The following is an 18,917-nucleotide window of genomic DNA, read 5'->3' as shown; positions in this document are numbered from 1 at the left end:
CCTCCCTGCACGCTGGTGTGTACCTACGCCAGTCCCTCCCTGCACGCTGGTGTGTACCTACGCCAGCCCCTCCCTGCACGCTGGTGTGTACCTACGCCAGTCCCTCCCCAGTCCCTCCCTGCACGCTGGTGTGTACCTACTGAACGCTGTGTACCTACGCCAGTCCCTCCCTGCACGCTGGTGTGTACCTACGCCAGTCCCTCCCTGCACGCTGGTGTGTAGTCCCTCCCTACGCCAGCCCCCCTCCCTGCACGCTGGTGTGTACCTACGTACCGCCACGCCCGCTGGTGTGTCCCTCCCTGCACGCTGGTGTGTACCTACGACAGTCCCTCCCTGCACACTGGTGTGTACCTACGCCCGCCCCTTCCTGCACGCTGGTGTGTACCTACGCCAGTCCCTCCCTGCACACTGGTGTGTACCTACGCCCGCCCCTTCCTGCACACTGGTATGTACCTACGCCAGTCCCTCCCTGCACGCTGGTGTGTACCTACGCCAGTCCCTCCCTGCACGCTGGTGTGTACCTACACCAGTCCCTCCCTGCACGCTGGTGTACCTACGCCAGTCCCTCCCTGCACACTGGTGTGTACCTACGCCAGTCCCTCCCTGCACGCTGGTGTGTACCTACGACAGTCCCTCCCTGCACGCTGGTGTGTACCTACACCCGCCCCTTCCTGCACACTGGTGTGTACCTACGCCAGTCCCTTCCTGCACGCTGGTGTGTACCTACGCCCGCCCCTCCCTGCACGCTGGTGTGTACCTACGCCAGTCCCTCCCTGCACACTGGTGTGCACCTACGCCCGCCCCTCCCTGCACGCTAGTGTGTACCTACGCCAGTCCCTCCCTGCACGCTGGCGTGTACCTACGCCAGTCCCTCCCTGCATGCTGGTGTGAACCTACGACAATTCCTCCCTGCACGCTGGTGTGTACCTACGCCAGTCCCTGCATGCTCGTGTGTACATACGTCAGTCTCTACCTGTATGCTGGTATGTACCTATGTCCGCCCCTCCCTACACGCTGTATACCTACGCCCGCTCCTTCCTGGGTGATGCGTACCTACATCTGTCCCTGGACTAACATACATACTCCCTCCCTCCCTCCCTCTCTCTCTCTCTCTCTCTGTCTCCTCCTCCTGCGGGTGGTAGTGCGACTAGTGAGAGAGTGGCTTGAGAGGTGGAGCTGTGCAGGTGTGGAGTACCGCAGTAAAAGTAGGTTAAGTCACGCATCCGCTCAACCCATCCTGTGGTTTCCCGCACCTCGCCTGAGACGGGAAGAGAGAGAGAGAGAGTTTCGAAAAAAGTGACGAGGGCTTTACAAGCCAAACAGATCTCCAGCAGCACCACGAAAGGTCCAGCAGCATCACGAAAGATCCAGCAGCATCATGAAAAGTCCAGCAGCATCAGCATCGCCAGCACATCACCAACATTGCAATAAACATATCTCCATGAGCGGGATCCCGCGATTAGAACTGTCATTCCAGGGGTATGATTAAAGGGAAATGAGAGGAATACCTCCTGTCTAATAGCCGTCATGTACACTCACAGACTTTGATCTATAAAGTGATATGATGTTTATGGGTGCAAAGGTTTGCAAGTAAAAATCCCTGATTTCCGTTCTGCCGACTATAATGGACTTAGGGAGCATCTGTCTAATCTTGATTGGGGTTATCTAGCTAATGATTTTATTGGCGATGATCATACTTATGATTATGAAGAGATCTGCTTTTATGATTTTTTTCTTAATAATGTACACCGTGCCCAGAGTATATACATTCCCCAGAGAGATATTAGGTCTAATAATAACGATCCCAAATGGGTTAACAGTAGGTTAAAGCATCTATTAGGGGAGAAAAGGGGAATTTATAGGCGGATCAGAAGAGGAGAGGTTAACCTTACTGACCAATATGTTCAGCTTAAAAGAGAAGTAAAAAAGGGAATTAGAAAGGCTAAACGTGACTATGAAATTAGAGTTGCTGGTGAATCAAAGACTAATCCAAAGGGGTTCTTTCAAGTGTATAGGACAAAGGTGAAGGAAAAAGTAGGACCTCTGAAAATTGGGAATGGACAGCTGACGGACAACGAACTGGAAATATGTTCCTTATTTAATGACTATTTTTTGTCAGTTTTTACACAGGAAAATGTAAATGAGATTCCAGTAATTAACAATTATTTAGTTCCTGATGAATTTAAATTAACTAATATTACTGTCACGAGGGACATGGTTATTAAACAGATAGACAAACTGAAGCAAAATAAGTCCCCGGGACCCGATGAGCTGTTTTCCAGGGTACTTAAGGAATGCAAGATGGAGCTTAGTCAGCCATTAACGAGTGTGTTTAATGTGTCCATCCTTACCGGTGTTGTGCCAGAGTTGTGGAAGATGGCTAATGTGGTTCCTATATTCAAATCAGGGGATAAGTCCGTTCCTTCAAATTACCGTCCAATAAGCCTGACATCTATAGTGGGCAAGTTATTAGAATCAATTATAGCTGACATTATTAGAAGTCACCTTGAAGAGCATAACTTGATAAATGAATCTCAGCATGGATTCACGAGAGGTCGTTCCTGCCTGACAAACTTGCTGACATTCTTCAATAGAACATTTGAGGCAGTTGACAGTGATAAGGAATATGATATTGTTTATTTGGATTTTAGTAAGGCCTTCGATAGAGTACCTCACAGGAGACTCTTGAAAAAAGTGGCAGCTCATGGTATAGGAGGTAAAGTTCTAGCATGGATAGAGGCATGGCTTACCAATAGAAAGCAGAGTTACCATTAATTGAGTGAAATCTGAATGGGGATTAGTCACTAGTGGCGTTCCAAAAGGATCAGTTTTAGGCTCTCTCTTGTTCATAATTTACATTAATGACCTTGATGAAGGGATTACGAGTGACATGAGTAAGTTTGCTGATGATACAAAGATAGGCCGTATAATTCACTCTGAGGAGGATAGCAATGACCTCCAGGAGGATTTGGACAAATTAATGTCCTGGTCTGAAAAATGGCAGATGAGGTTCAATGTCGATAAGTGTAAGGTACTAGCCCTTGGTAATGAAAATACACATCGAATCTATAATCTAGGTGAATAAAGTTGGTAGAATAACCGACAATAGTTGCACTTGTGTCATTTTACTTTACTTACAATCTAGGTGAAGTAGAGCTTGATCATACAGAATGTGAAAAGGACTTGGGAGTCATGGTGAGCAGAAATCTAAAGCCAAGACAGCAGTGCCTTAGTGTGCGCAACAAGGCCAACAGATTACTTTGGTTTATCTCAAGAAGTATTACTAACAGAAGTCCAAAAGTTATTTTACAGCTCTATACATCACTAGTGAGGCCTCATTTAGATTATGCTGCTCAGTTTTGGTCCCCTTACTACAGGATGGATATAGACTCATTAGAGAACATACAGAGAAGAATGACTAAAATGATTTACTGTGTAAGGAACCTCCCGTATGAAGATAGACTTAAAGCCTTAAATCTCCACTCTCTGGAGAGGCGTAGAATGAGGGGAGATATCATTGAAGTGTATAAGTGGACGACGGGCATAAACAAGGGAGATATTAATAAAGTACTGAGGGTGTCGAACCAGGTAAGAACCAGAAATAATGGATTTAAGTTGGATAAATTTAGATTTAAAAAGGACATAGGTAAGTACTAGTTTTCTAACAGAGTTGTAGATGCGTGGAACCGTCTTCCCAGTGGGGTGATAGAGGCTAGGACCTTGGGTAGCTTTAAGAAGAGACTGGACAAATATATGAGTGGGAGGGGCTGGGTTTGAATGGTGTCATTGGGTACGGGAGTTATTTCTTGGGTATCTTTAGGTAGAGGTCGTTTTGATAAGGGCCTGCCTCGCATGGGCCAGTAGGCCTATGGCAGTGTTCCTACATTCTTATGTTCTTAACTAGGCTGACAACCCGGGCAAAGAAAAGACCGGGGGGGGGGGGCCGCGCAATGATTATGACATACAAAATCTTAAGAGTAAATGATAAGGCTGACAGAGATAAACTGTGTACTAAGAGGACCACGATCAAGGGGACAAGCAGAAGCTAAAGAAAGATGAGTCGTGGGATGTAAGGAGTAATATTTTTCTTCTCTCCAAGTGCTCAAACATCCTTTTCCTTGCAATCCTTTCTAGAACTTTTGACAGTATGCATGGTTGATATTGGCCTGTAATTCAGCACCTCTTGTCTGTCTCCCCTTTTTGTATAGGAGGACCATAAACTTTTTTTCAAATTTTCTGGCAACTGCGGTAACTGAAGAGATCGGTTGAAGACCTTACTTACCGGGTTACACACAAGTTTTGTTCCTCTCAATATCCATGGAGATATGTTGTCTAATCTCATTGCATTAGTAACGTCAACCTCCTTCAGAGTCTCATCACTTCTTTTGTTGTGCTGATACTTTCTCACCTGTTACGTTGATCACAGCGACTTACATTAGTTCTCCAGTTTCTTCTGTAAAGACTTCTTCGAATCTTTTGCTAAAAACCTCGTAAGCCTCTTTCTCATCCACCGTAAACTTCCTTCCCTCCTTCAATCTAATCACTCGACTCTTTACAGATGTCTTTTTTCGCGTGCGAGTAAACTTCCTTCCCTCCTTCAATCTAATCACTCGACTCTTTACAGATGTCTTTTTTCGCGTGCGAGCGAGAGTGCGTGTGTGTGTGTGTGTGTGTGTGTGTGTGTGTGTGTGTGTGTGTGTGTGTGTGTGTGTGTGTGTGTGTGTGTGTGTGTGTGTGTGTGTGTGTGTGTGTATGTGTGTGTGTATGTATGTGTGTGTGTGTGTATGTGTGTGTGTATGTATGTGTGTGTGCATGTGTGCATGTGTGTGTGTGCATGTGTGTGTGCATGTGTGTGTGTGTGTGTGTGTGTGTGTGTGTGTGTGTGTGTGTGTGTGTGTGTGTGTGTGTGTGTGTGTGTGTGTGTGTGTGTGTGTGTGTGTTGTATAGTTAAGTAAATCAATATTAACTGATGCATATTTGGGATTAACTATGCACAAAACACAAGTACTTACACAAATATATAAAACATATACAGACACAGCCCCATACATGGTGAAGGAGAGTTACAGGAAGGCAGGGAAGCGTCCGACTTAGTCTTACCTGTTCTTTTCCAGCTCGTTGTGTGTTGTCCTGAAATCGAAGAAAAAAAATTATTATTAGACTCCGGCGATAACAAAATTTATAGGGGCATGGAGCAAGGATAAGCCCACTAAATTATTTTATACTAACCTTAAATCTTGAAGTAAACATAATTCTGGGCCACAAGTTATTACTGAGAACACACACGTCATAATTTTCGTTTTATGGACAGTCTTTTATCAGTGAAACAAGACAGATTAAGGGAGGATGAGCTTAAGATATACAAAAGCCATATTACAACAAACATCTCACCTGTAATAAAGTTGGTAGAATTACCGACAAATGTAAAGTAAAAGGACACAAGTGCAACTAATGTGACATTTTATTGTGGCCACAATAAAATGTCACATTAGTTGCACTTGTGACCTTTTACTTTACAAACATCTCACCTGTCACTGGGAAATAAGTAAATATTTTGAGTAAATTACTCTCAATAAATTGAAAGATAAGCAACTTTAAACACAAACACAACGCGAATAATATCAGGAGTACGTCAAACTTGCATATATAGCAATGGCGCAGGAATCTTAATAAAGGAACGCTCAAAATAATGTGAGCAACTTATGACTGTAAAGTAAAAGGACACAAGTGCAACTAATGTGACATTTATTGTGGCCACAATAAATGTCACATTAGTTGCACTTGTGTCCTTTTACTTTACATATTGTCGGTAATTCTACCAACTTTATTACAACTTATGACTGACTAATTCTCACATAGGAAGCACCGCCGTGGAGCACCAATGTACCTAGAAAAAGAAAGGCAATTGGAAAGCTCCAAAAGTTTGTCCTAAGTTTGGTTAAGGGAGTGAAAAAACATAGGTTACGAAAAAGACTACTTGAAGTGAATCTGACAATGACAGAAAAATGAAGAAAGCGAGGTAACATGATAACAACATACAAAATACTCGGAAACTAAAGAAGGTAAACAGTGTTCAGGACGAGAGGGTTAATCAGTTTTGACAGTAACTGAATATTTCAGATCACTCGAACACATGGTAAGAAGCACGTTAACACCACGAGAACAGTAGATATTATTATATTCATGGTAAAGCGCTAAACCAAGACAACACCTAGGGAATGAGAGAGAGAGAGAATAAGGGAATAATTAATACGTAGAATGACTAAATTAATACATATCATTAGAAATCTTCCTTATGAAGAAAGATTGAAGACTCTTAAATTACATTCACTTGTTAGACGAAGAATTAGGGGAGACCTGATCAAAGCGTATAAGTGGAAGATGGGTATTAATAAAGGGGATATTCATAAGGTCTTGAGGATGTCTTTCCAAGAGAGAACCCGCAGTAATGGATTTAAATTAGGTAAGTTTAGATTTAGAAAGGACATAGGAAAGTATTGTGTATGATGAATGGTTTGAAAAACCGACAAGTTGAAGAGGAAGGAAAGTATTGGATTGGAAATAGGGTAGTTGATGAGTGGAACAGTCTACCTAGTTGGGTTATTGAGGCTAGGACTTTGGGTAGTTTCAAATTTAGGTTGGATAAGTACATGAGTGGGAGGGGTTGGATTTGAGTGGGACTTTCACATCAGAGCTTATTTCTCGGGTAGCATTGAAAATTGAGTTGGGCAAATGTTTTGTTAGTGGGATGGATTGTAAAGGACCTGCCTAGTATGGGCCAACAGGCCTGCTGCAGTGATCCTCCTTTCTTATGTTATGTTGTTAGGTAAGACACATATGCAACAGTTAGGTATCTTTATTTGGAAACGTTTCGCCTACACAGTAGACTTCTTCAGTCGAGTACAGAAAAGTTGATAGAAGCAGAAGAGACTTGAAGACGATGTAATCAGTCCATCACCCTTAAAGTTTTGAGGTGGTCAGTCCCTCAGTCTGGAGAAGAGCATTGTTCCATAGTCTGAAACAATATGGAGTTGAAGTGACAGGGTGGAGCCTTATATAGCGCCAGGAGGTGAGACGTAGGTCACTAGTCGAACGTAGATGTTGGGAGGTCAGGTCCCTCTCAAATCCAGCCGTTCTCACTAGTAGAGGTTGTCGAAGTTGATTTCAGGTCTGTACCAAGATACCCTTATGTTGCAGTGTCTGACAGATTGAACAGACATGTTATGTTCTTAAGTTTGATCCGAGGAGAGGGTGGCATCTCCAATTCCCTGATCAAGAGACCTTCAGCTGCAATAAGGCACCCTTCTTCCCACTGAAGGGGAAGGAGGGTGCCTTCTTACATATAGGTAATCCCCTATTTATAACAGACTCCTAGCTGTCTTCAAGAGGGAATTGATTGGATAGGTTCTTAAGGTCAGCTCCTGGCCAGCCAGATTGTAGTTTATACGCTGGGCTGCGTGCGGACAGGATTAACAGCTTGGTTGATCAGGCCCTGTTCTACCGGGAGACCTGGTGGACACGGGTTGGGCCGCGGGGGAGATGACCCTCGAAACATTCTCCAGGTAGACTCACTCTCACACACGCGCGCGCGCACACACACACACACACACACACACACACACACACACACACACACACACACACACACACACACACACACACACACACAGGGCATCGAAGATAAACAGAAAGAATCAACGTGACGGACACAGACCTAAAAACTCCTCTACCGCCCTCATATCCCCCAAACGTGAGCCACAACACCAGGAATGAGACGCGTATTACTGTTTTTTTTCTTTAAGTGGACAAAATTAAATATACCAGCAGCATTCGGCTACCTTAGTCTATATCATAGTTAACATCGTGGGAATAAAATCTATTGTGGGGGGAGTAAGGGGGGCAGGTGATAGGAGGGAAGGAAGGACGGAATAGCTTCCCCACCTGGAGGAGGCTACAGGAGGGCGTAGGGCAGAAATGAGAGGGTGGGGAAGGGGAGAGGGAAGGAAGGGTGAGAGACAGGAGATGGAGGGATGTGAAGGAGGGAGGAGGGGCGGGTAGGAGAAGTCTGTAAAGGTAAACAATCTGAGTGATCGTTCCGCACCCTCGGCCTTGTTTGGGCGATCATTACACACAATTTACGAGACCAATTAAGACGACGCGCACACGACCGCAACAGCAAAGACGCGAGAAAGAGGGAAGAGGAGGCGGGGAAGGAGGAGGAGGAGGAGGAGGAGGAGGAGGAGAAGGAGTAGGAGGAGGAGGCGGGGAAGGAGGAGGAGGAGGCGGGGAAGGAGGAGGAGGAGGAGGGGGGGAAGGAGGAGGAGGAGGAGGAGGAGGGGAAGGAGAAGGAGGAGGGGGAGGAGGAGGAGGCGGAGGAGGCGGGGAAGGAGGAGGAGGAGGAGGAGGAGGAGGAGGCGGGGAAGGAGGAGGAGGAGGAGGAGGCGGGGAAGAAGGAGGAGGAGGAGGAGGGGAAGGAGAAGGAGGAGGAGGAGGCGGGGGAGGAGGAGGAGGAGGAGGAGGAGGAGGAGGAGGAGGGGAAGGAGGAGGAGGAGGGGAAGGAGGAGGGGAAGGAGGAGGAGGAGGAGAAGGTGGAGGAGGAGAAGGTGGAGGAGGAGAAGGTGGAGGAGAAGGTGGAGGAGGAGGAGAAGGTGGAGGAAGAGGAGAAGGTGGTGGTGGTGGTGGAGGAGGAGGAGAGAGAGAAAAAAAATGGCTTCTTTCACTCCCTCAACAAGTGCCGACAGTGTGTCATGATGTTGAGAGTAACGTAACCATAACCTAACACATCTGCGACACACAACAAAAGGCGAATATGTAAGGCATCAGTTTATCTTTCTATTCTCCCTTTACCTCCTACATCAGCAGCCCTTTTTCCCCTTTCTTTTCCATCTCTTCCCATTTCCCTTCTACATCTCTACCTTTTTTTTTTTTACACAGGGTTTGACAAAGTTAAAGATCCCTAGCTTTATTGACAAGCTAATTACAGGTTAAGGATTCCTAACTTTATTGATAAGCTAAGAGCTGTTACCTACATCAGCTCATTTGAAAGCATTTTTATTGTTATGAGACATACAAATAGGGAACAGGATGAAATTGGAGCCATCTGTGTGCCAGCATTTTCATTTGATCAACTGACTTTATCTCGTTGACATCATTATGCTGTACGAATGCGTTCCATACTCGAGTCATCCTGGGTATACATGATCTCAGATGGAGTGATGTTCTGGAGAAGGGTACAGCCAGAGTGAAGTTGCTGCTCTCTGCCCATCTTGTGGCATAAAAGCCTATTTCACACTGTCCTCGAAGTGGATCCAAGTGTGGTACTTTGACAATATTGGCCTTGTACATAACAGTAAGGCCACCCACATCCCTCCTGTGTTGAAGGCTCTGCTGAAATGACAGGTCTATCCAGGATGGGTCCAGGCGAGAGATGAGACGTCTTGCTCTGTTCTCTACTCTGTCAAGCAGTCGCAGATGAGAGGGGGGAGGGGCAGGCAAACCAAGAACGTGAAGCATACTCAAGGTGTGAGCGTACTTGTGCCTCGTACAGAATCTTGCAACCCCTACTGTCAAGCAGATGCGAGATACGGCGAAGTGCTGTAAGCTTCCTGGCTGCCTTGTTTGCAAGATTTACAGTATGGTTCTTCATGGTTAGTCTGGAGTCAAATTTCACCCCAAGGATATCAACTTCTTCTCCAGGTGCCAACACCCTCCCATTCATCCTTACTTCTGCACCAGCATTACCATCATGGTGCCTAGAGACGATCATCATTTGCGTTTTCTCAGGTGCAAATGTTACTTGCCATCTATTTCCCCAAACTGATGTAGCTCTCAGCTGGTGATTGATGTAGCTTAGAGCAGCTGGCATTTCTTCTCTTGGATAAGTGAATGTCAGTGTACAGTCGTCTGCATATGCATGTGATTCTGGGATGAGATGAAGAAGGTCGTTGAAGTAGACATTCCATAACAATGGACCCAGCACGCTTCCTTGTGGAACACTTGCCCCAATAGGATGTCTTGCTGATTCTGTTCCATTGAGAACTACACTTAGAAATCTACCATGAAGGTAATCACTGAGGAGACATAGCGTAAAGCCTGCAATTCCCAGTGCTTGAAATTTTGCTAAGAGTCCCTGGTGCCACACCCGGTCGAAAGCGCCAGCAATGTCCAGTGCTACCACACAGCTGACTTTGGATTCGTCCAGTGACTGGTGCCACTTAGTGGAGAGGTTTAACAACAGATCAGCAGCAGAGTAACCTTTCCTGAAGCCATATTGACGATCACAAAGTAATGAGTGATAGTCAAAAAACTCTGTCATTTGTCTTGAGATTATTGTCTCAAGGATCTTACCAGTGATTGACAGGAGTGACACTGGTCTGTAGTTGCTGATTTCTGCTCTGCTCTTCTTTTTGTGAACAGGGACTACATTTGCCTCTTTCCATAGAGAGGGCCATTTACACTGTACTAGGCAGTGCTGAAAGATGCGAGTTAGAGGTGCTGCTAGCTGGTCTGCACATCTTCTCAGCAATCTTGGGCTCAACTTGTCTGGGTCCACAGCCTTTTCTTGGTCAAGCGATTTAAGAAGGAAATGCACCTCCTCCTGCCTTATTGTCACCACTGACAGTTTTGACACAGTTCTTGCAGCTAGCCAAGGAGGGTCCCTTGCTGGATCAGGAACTTGCATTTTGGTAGCAAAGTGTTCAGCAAAGAGGTCCGCCTTATCTTGGCTACTAGTAGAGGTGGTCCCATCCTGTCGATTTAGAAGTGGAATGAGTTCATCAGGCAGATAACCTTGTCTGTCCTTGACCAGGGACCACCAGGTTTTGGAGCCTACCGTACCTGATGCTAGCTTTCTTTTAGTGCCCACCTCCCATTTAGCAATGGCCCACTTTTGAACGTCACCCATATGCCTACAGGCTTGTCTGTGCAAGTTCCTGTTCTAGGTGGTAGGATGTCTCTTATACCTTCGCCATGCTTTGTACTTAGCAGTAGCAGCCTCTCTACAACGAAAGCCAAACCAAGGCTGGTCTGTAGGCTTCGTCACATATTGCCGGTGAGGAATGTGTTCTTGTTGTAGATTAAGGATGTGTCCAGTGAAGGCTTTCACTTGGTTGTCAACATCCCCTTGGAGAAGAGCATTCCAATCGGTGGTGGCGAGCTCAGAGCGAAGGGCTGGCCAATTACCTCTTTCCCATAGCCAGGTTGTGCGTGTGGACTCCTCACCTCGTTCTGTTGGGATCTTAAGTGTCGTAAAAACAGCCTTGTGGTCAGACGATCCAACATAGCCTAGAGGTTGACAAGTGACTATGCCTTCTGCCAGATCACTCACTGCCCTTCCCTCCTTCCTCTCCCATTTCTCCCCTTTTTTCTTCTGCGTCTCCCAAACATGCTTAGCAGGTATACATCTGTGGTCGGTAAATACCCTGAATAAATTTCCCCCCTCATAGTTACGTGAAGGTTAGGTAGGTAAAAATTGTCAGGAAACAGGACAAGTGCTTCCTAGGCGGGTCTTAGTCATATGATGACCCGCCGCGGAATTCCTCTGATCAAGGCCTTCTGCTGGCTTACCGGTCCACTCCTTAAAAATTATGGCAGTGATTATAATTTTTATAATAATTAGTTACATGAAGAGTTAGCGTTATTTGAATCATATACGCATACGTTTTCTCTATTATTCAAGGTGAAATCTGATGCTCTAGTCTAGAGACTGTTACCCCGACGACCGAACCACAAAAAGATATTCGGCAGGATATTACCCTCTAGGACGGTGTTTTCAGCGGATATGCTGGTGACAGTGTACCGACAAGTCTATCATAGGTGCTTCACTCTCATTCTTATTACAGGGGGCTCTGTAGGTGGAGAGTCCATCAGCTAAAAATTAAAATCGGAAAAAAAAAGATTTTGTGGAATACCCCCACCATCCCCTTACAGAAATATTGCATTTACTGGTGTTATTGTACGTTATAATTAGCTCATTTCTGTTAACAGATAATAACCAAACCTAACTTAGCATAACGTAAATTGAGAAATTAGCACAAAATATTATGTAAGAAATCGGCTAAGCATTTAAAAAGACAGATTCAAATATGGAGTCAAAGTTACACTAGTGACTACTATCGCATGGAGTGTCGCCACACAACACATACGCATTCATACACTTTCAAAAAGAAATTGACAGTGCAAAAAGGGACAAATTGATTTAAGAGGGCCAGGATTAAGGGGGCACAGGTAGAAGCTGAAAACGCAGATGATCTACAAAGATGTTAGGAAACATTTCTATAGTTCCAAGGTGGCTGAAAAGCGGAAAGATTTGGATATGGCAGTAAATGAAGAAAACTTAATACACAGCTTCAAGAGTAGATATGATAAGTCCTAGAAGGCCAGAAGTCAGTGATGTCGATCAAGTAGTTTAAGACGCGGGGCCAGGAGCTAAGGGTCGACCCCAACCACAAACAAATCGGTGAGTGCATAGGGTAGAGGAAAAGAAATATTGTGAATGTGTACATCAACAGCATCTTACTAGAACGCGTGAGCCACAGACACACACAGGAAGGGCACTGCAATGGATCAGAGAATACCTGACAGGGAGGCAACAACGAGTCATGGTACCTGAGGAGGTATCAGAGTGGGACAAGTGTTATTTTTGGTATATATGAATGACATGAAGGAAGGGATAGACTCGGAAGTGTCCCTGTTTTCAGATGATGTGAAGTTAATGAGGAGAATTAAATCGGATGAGGATCAGGCAGGACTACAAAGAGACCTAGACAAGCTGGAAGCTTGGTCCAGCAACTGGCTCCTCGAATTTAACCCAGCCAAATGCAAAGTCACGAAGATCGGGGAAGGGCAAAGAAGACCGCAGACAGAGTATAGGCTAAGTGGCCAAAGACTGCAAATCTCACTTATGGACAAGGATCTTGGGGTGAGTTTAATGCTGAGCACATCTGAGGCGCACATCAACCAGATAACTGCTTCAGTATATGGGCGCCTGGCAAACCTGAGAATAGCTTTCCGATACCTCAGTAAGAAATTGTTCAAGACTGTACACCGTGTACGTCAAGCCCATACTGGAGTATGCAGCACCAGTCTGGAACCCACACCTGGTCAAGCACGTCAAGAAATTAGAGAAAGTGCAAAGGTTTGCAACAAGGCTAGTTCCAGAGCTAAGGAGGATATCCTACGAAGAAAGGTTAAGGGAAATCGGCCTGACTACACTGGAGGACAAGAGGGTTAGGAGAGACATGATAACGGCATACAAAATACTGCGAGGAATTGACAAGGTGGACAGAGACAGGATGTTCCAGAGATGGGACACAGAAACAAGGGGTCATAATTGGAAGTTGAAGACTCAGATGAGTCAAAGAGATGTTAGGAAGTATTTCTTTAGTCACAGAGTTGTCAGGAAGTGGAATAGTCTGGCAAGTGATGTAGTGGAGGCAGGAACCATACATAGTTTTAAGACGAGGTATGATAAAGCTCATGTAGCAGGGAGAAAAAGGACCTGGCAGCGATCAGTAAAGAGGCGGGGCCAGGAGCTATGTCTCGACCTCTGCAACCACAAATAGGTGAATACAGATAGTTAAGTACACACACACGTGTGTCGCTGTTAAAGGGTAAGTGATCTGTGATTAAGAGCCTCCACCACAGTTGCTTCTAGTGCAGGGTTTCAGGTGCTGGTGCTGGAGAACCTCTCCCCAAAGCCTGATGCTGGGAAGCCTCTAGCCTACTTCTGGTGTTGGGAACCCTCTCCCCCACGCCTGGCGCTGGGGAGCCTCTAGCCCACGCCTGGTGCTGGGGAGCCTCTAGCCCACGCCTGGTGTTGGGAGCCTCTCCGCTACGCCTGGTGCTGGGGAGCCTCTCCCCCACGCCTGGTGCTGGGGAGCTTCTCCTCACGCCTGGTGCTGAGGGACCTCTCCCCACGTCTGGTGCTGGGGAGCCTCTACTCCACGCCTGGTACTGGGGAGCCTCGTCCCAGCAATAAATCCATTCGGTGTCTGTACCTAGGATGGGAAAGAGGACAATAGAGCAGAACTTTTCTTCGCGTCATATACGGCAGCCTGGCTAGTTGGCCTCATCAGTGACAGGATGAGTCGCAGGGAAAGTTATCACCACTACTCCCGCAAGACTCTTTCAAGACTCCCGCAAGACTTCCTCAAGATTCCTTCAAGACATCTCAATAACCCACAACAAAACCTTAACCACAAACATAATTTTTACAGAAATTCCTTGAGAGATATGAGAGAAAGAGACAGAGAGAGACTGGATGAACGAGAATATCTGATTGGTTACCAGCCTAAAAATAAATGTATATATATAACGAGCAGCATTCACCAGATATATAATCACGATGTTTCATAATGAGGTCAGAGCCTTTAGCAATTTTTTTTACATCGGGTACGATACGGCAACAAATTTCTTTAATAATCCTTGACCAATTCCCTTTAAAATATGCAACTCGTCCTGCACGCAACCAAAAAAACAGATGGGCTAGTATGCAGGCAAGCAGGCAGAAAGACAAGCAAGAAAACAGATAAGGAAACAGGTAGGCAGGCAAGCAAACACGCAGGCACGTAAGTTGGCAGGCAGATAAGTCGCCTGGCAGTCAAACATAAACAGGCAAACAAGCTAGAAGTTGTGCGGACAAGCAGGCAAATAAGAAGGTAAGGAGGCAGGAGATAGGCAACCAAGCAAATAAACAAGCGAAATAATAGGCAAGCAGGTCAGCAAAAAGGTAAGCAAGCATATAGGTAGGTAGGCAGGCAAGTCCACAGGCAGGAGGCAAGTAGAGACAGGATTGCGTTTCCGCAACAGGGCACACTAAGAGAGCGTCTCACACACACACGGGATGACACACCCAAACCAGAGGTCACCAGATGGATTTCTTACAGCCGCCACTGCCAAAACACACAGCCACACACATACATGTTAGGAAGTACTTCTTCAGTCACAGAGCTGTCAGGAAGTGGAATAGTCTGGAAAGTGAGGTAGTGGAGGCAGGAACCATACATAGCTTTAAGACGAGGTATGATAAAGCTCATGGAGCAGGGAGAGAGAGGACCTAGTAGCAATCAGTGAAGAGGTGGGGCCAGGAGCTGAGTATCGACCCCTGCAGCCACAAATATGTGAGTACAAATAGGTGAGTACACACACACACAGTAGGGATACCGCATGCGCGAGTCACAACTTTACTGCTCCGTGAACATAAGTGTTTTTGAGGTGTGGCATGCAAAGAGTACGTAACCTTTATTCGGCGCATGTACACACCCTCATTTACAGGCTATCTCCCTCAACCAGCGAACCAGGTTGCTAAGAGTTGATGATGGGGCCCCGTCGTTCAACTAGTGACCAGGTTCTAGCCAATAAGAAGATGGTTTTGGCAATCGCAGAGGTTATGTGGGTACCACTCTCCTGTCTGCCCTTGTCATTCCCATTCTAGAGCTGGTTGAAGCGCGGTCTGCTATCTTGTGGCTTCTATTTCTGCCTTGCTTACCGTGGAGTGCACTATACTTATCACTGTACATAGTGTACATATTGCTGTTCTAAATTGGTGAAGGATAATATAAGTCTAAACTTTTTCTGCTGTGTTTATTTTGCTCCCTTTACACCCAGGATAACAGGCCATTTGGAATCCTGGGTTGTAATATGAGGCCTAGCCAAGGGTACTGCATGGGTCATTGTGTCAGGGTAATAAACAATCCTTGAAGCGATTTACAAGTTGCCTTGAGCCACATAAATGTGGGGAGAGCCACAATTTTATAAGTGAACTAGAAAGTGATACTTGGTGGCGCAAGTCAGCGTAGGCAGGCCTAGTGTGCTCCAGGCGACGTTGCCACGTGTCACCCAAGAAAGATAATACAGTGAAATGTGTGACCAGTGAGAGAAATACAGTGAATAGGTTATATTATATATCGACAAGAAATGGAAGAGGATATACGCCAGGACATCACACTGAGTATCTCACCTATGGGTGGTTTTTGGGGAGTCAGGTGTAAAGTCAAATTAACCGCCAAGCTGTTTGTGAACGGTTCAACTCTCCTAGTACAAATAGGACATCAGGTACGAATAGGCTATCAGGTACTCGATAACGAATAACAATTGGTAATTTATAGTAGAACAGGACGAGCAGACAGGTGAAGTATAGAAGACATAAGCTAGTAGGTGGGTGTGGGTCAGGTCAGGTAGAGCACTGTAGATTACGTGTCACATGCGAACTCCACATACACACTATTTTTCACACAATAAGCCCACACTTGTATAGTCTCACACATACATACACACGTTCATACCCACACATTCCCACATATACAGACCCCCACACACTCTCTCTCCCCTCCACACCTTCCCCCACCTCTCTCCCACTCCCTCCCCTGATCCCCCCCTCACTCACCCTCCTCCTCCCCCTCCCTCTCCCATTCTTTCTACCCCTTTGCTTATCCCTCCTCATCTCTCCCCCAGTAATCCCCCTCCCCACCTCTCCCATTTTGCCACTGTCTCCAGCTTCCTCTCCCTCCCCTCTGCCTCCCCATACACACACTCAGACAAACACATCACCAAACAACCACACAGAAATACATAGTTTCTCATTCTGTGGTAACCAAAAAAAAGGGTTGCCAGAGACCAGGACGGAAAACCAGGGGACTGGAGGATGAGTCAGCGAAGGAAGATTGGGTAGCAGAGCTCATGAAAAGGAAACATGAGTGGGAAAGGAAGCTAAAAGAGCTTAGCATTAAAATGGAGGAGAGGATAGCTGCAGAGAGCAAGAAGTGGGAGATGCAGGTCACAGTAGCAGAGGCTAAGATACAGATATTAGAAGAGGAACTGAAAAATCTGAAACAGCCTAAAGAACTAAAGAGCAATGTGGGCATGACATAAGAAACTGCTATGTCAGTCACAAACAAAAGGACTGTAGAGAACAAAGGAGTGAAACTGTATGCAGAAGCCCTATTAGACCATCGTGAAGCCCGAGAACAAAAGAGGATCACATCAGGAACAATCGAAGCGACTGCAGAAAATGAAAGAGCTAAGTTATACATAGAGGCCCTAACAGACCACAGCAGTGCCCAGGGAAAGCTGAGAAGGGAAAATGGCAGACCACTGGGCCCAGGGACAACAGACAGTGAAGAGATTAAAAAAAGGAAAGCTGAAATGGAGGCAACTAAATCGAATCAAGGGATACATAGTGATATGAAGTGGGAGAACGAAAGGGGGAGATCAGTCTTTGTTTATGGGCTCCAAGAGGTTGAAGGGGAAAACTTACAAAGCAAGAAGACAAAGGGAGTAAAGTGATTGAAAGCATCATGAAAACAATAGGGGAAGATGACTTGATCCAGCTGGCAAATTTTCTGAGAATAGGGGGGTTTGCAAGAGGAAAACACCAGCCAGTCAAAGTGATTTTCAAGGCAGAATCGACTCAAAACAGGATCCTGCAGGAGAAGGCAAGACTAAGGGACATGTCGGCATACCGGAGGGTGTATCTCGACTGTGACAGAAAAGCAGAAACTGAAAGAGAGGGTACAAAGATTAAAGGGGAAAGAGAGGTGAAGATGGAGACAGACAGAAGAACCCAGACTCAGGAGGAAATTCAAATACAACCTCCCTCACAACCACCACCTACAGAAGCCCCCAACCAGGACAATCCCAATGCAACCAAACATTCTAATCCAAAACACACATGCCATACCCAATGCCCCCATCCACTTCATTACAAACTCCACCTTCACAGCAACCACCCATAGTTCCTCATCAGGTCTCCCACTTCCCCAACCCCAACGTACCCCCCAGACCACAGTTTTAGAAAAGAGGCTGAAGGTTTGGTATACAAATGCGGACGGAATATCAAATAAATGTGAGGAGTGGCATGAAAGATTCAAGGACACATCCCCAGCCATAATAGAACTCACAGAGCAATGGTGGACACATTAGCCGAGGTGGCCAGAAGAGCTCACATGGGTGGAGAAAAGTTACTAGTTATGGGTGATTTCAATCACAAGGAGATTGATTGGGTAAACTTGGAGCCCCATGGGGGTCCCAATACATGGGGAGCCAAGATGATGGATGTGGTAGTGGAAAACCTCTTGGATGAACATGTTAAAGACAATACCAGAGTTAGAGGGGAGGATGAACCAGCAAGACTGGACTTAGTATTCACCTTGAGTAGTTTGGACATCGAGGATATTACGAACGAAAGGGTCCTTGAAGCTAGTGATCACGTGGTTCAGCTTTGAATACATAGTTACATGTGGAGAGGACAGCAGGACTAGGACGGGAGACGCCAAACTACACAAGGAAGGACTACACAGCCATGAGGAACTTCCTGCAAGACATTCAGTGGGAAACAGAATTGGCAGGAAAGTCGGTAAAAGAAATGATGGAATACGTAACAACAAAATGCAAGGAGACAGGAGAGGTTTGTTTCCAAGAGCAACAGAAATAATGGAAAGACCAGAACGAGTCTTTGATTCACCCAGAATTGTAGTGAGGCAAAAACTAAGTGCACTAGAGAATGGAAAAAGTACAGAAGACAAAGGACTCAGGAAAATAAAGACAGGAGTCGAAGAGCCAGAAACGAATATGCACAGATAAGTAGGGAGGCTCAGCGACAGTGCGAAAATGACATAGCATCAAAAGTAAAGTCTGACTTGTATAGCTGTTGTATAGCCACATCAGGAGGAAAACAACAGTCAAGGACCGGGTAGTCAAGCTGAGGAAGGAACTTGGGGAGTTCACGAGAAAAGACCAAGAAGTGAGGAGCTCAACATGAGATTTGAAGAAATGCTTACAGTGGAGACAAAAAGGACTCCTGGAAGCCAGAATAGGGAGGTACATCAACAAGTGCTGCGTGAAATACACAAAACCGAGGAGGAGGTGAAGAAGCTAAGCGAACTTGATACCTCGAAGGACCGGACATCTCTCCGTGGGTC

At 45.8% G+C, this 18,917-nt stretch overlaps 1 protein-coding gene across 3 annotated transcripts in view; it reads right to left on the bottom strand.

Annotated features, from left to right (window-relative positions):
* The window catches only part of LOC128689061 (max-interacting protein 1-like), a 1,113,127-nt gene that overhangs the window by 967,760 nt on the left and 126,450 nt on the right, over nucleotides 1-18,917 (bottom strand). For all 3 annotated transcript variants that reach the window (XM_070087111.1, XM_070087114.1, XM_070087112.1), the window contains exon 3: nucleotides 5,101-5,130. In XM_070087111.1, the coding sequence (XP_069943212.1) occupies nucleotides 5,101-5,130 (30 nt within the window). The remainder of the gene's footprint in view (nucleotides 1-5,100; nucleotides 5,131-18,917) is intronic.

The sequence above is a fragment of the Cherax quadricarinatus genome, chromosome 21 (assembly GCF_038502225.1).
Source record: "Cherax quadricarinatus isolate ZL_2023a chromosome 21, ASM3850222v1, whole genome shotgun sequence".
Classification (NCBI taxonomy): Eukaryota; Metazoa; Arthropoda; class Malacostraca; order Decapoda; family Parastacidae; genus Cherax; species Cherax quadricarinatus.
This window is presented reverse-complemented; position numbering and strand designations above follow the sequence as displayed.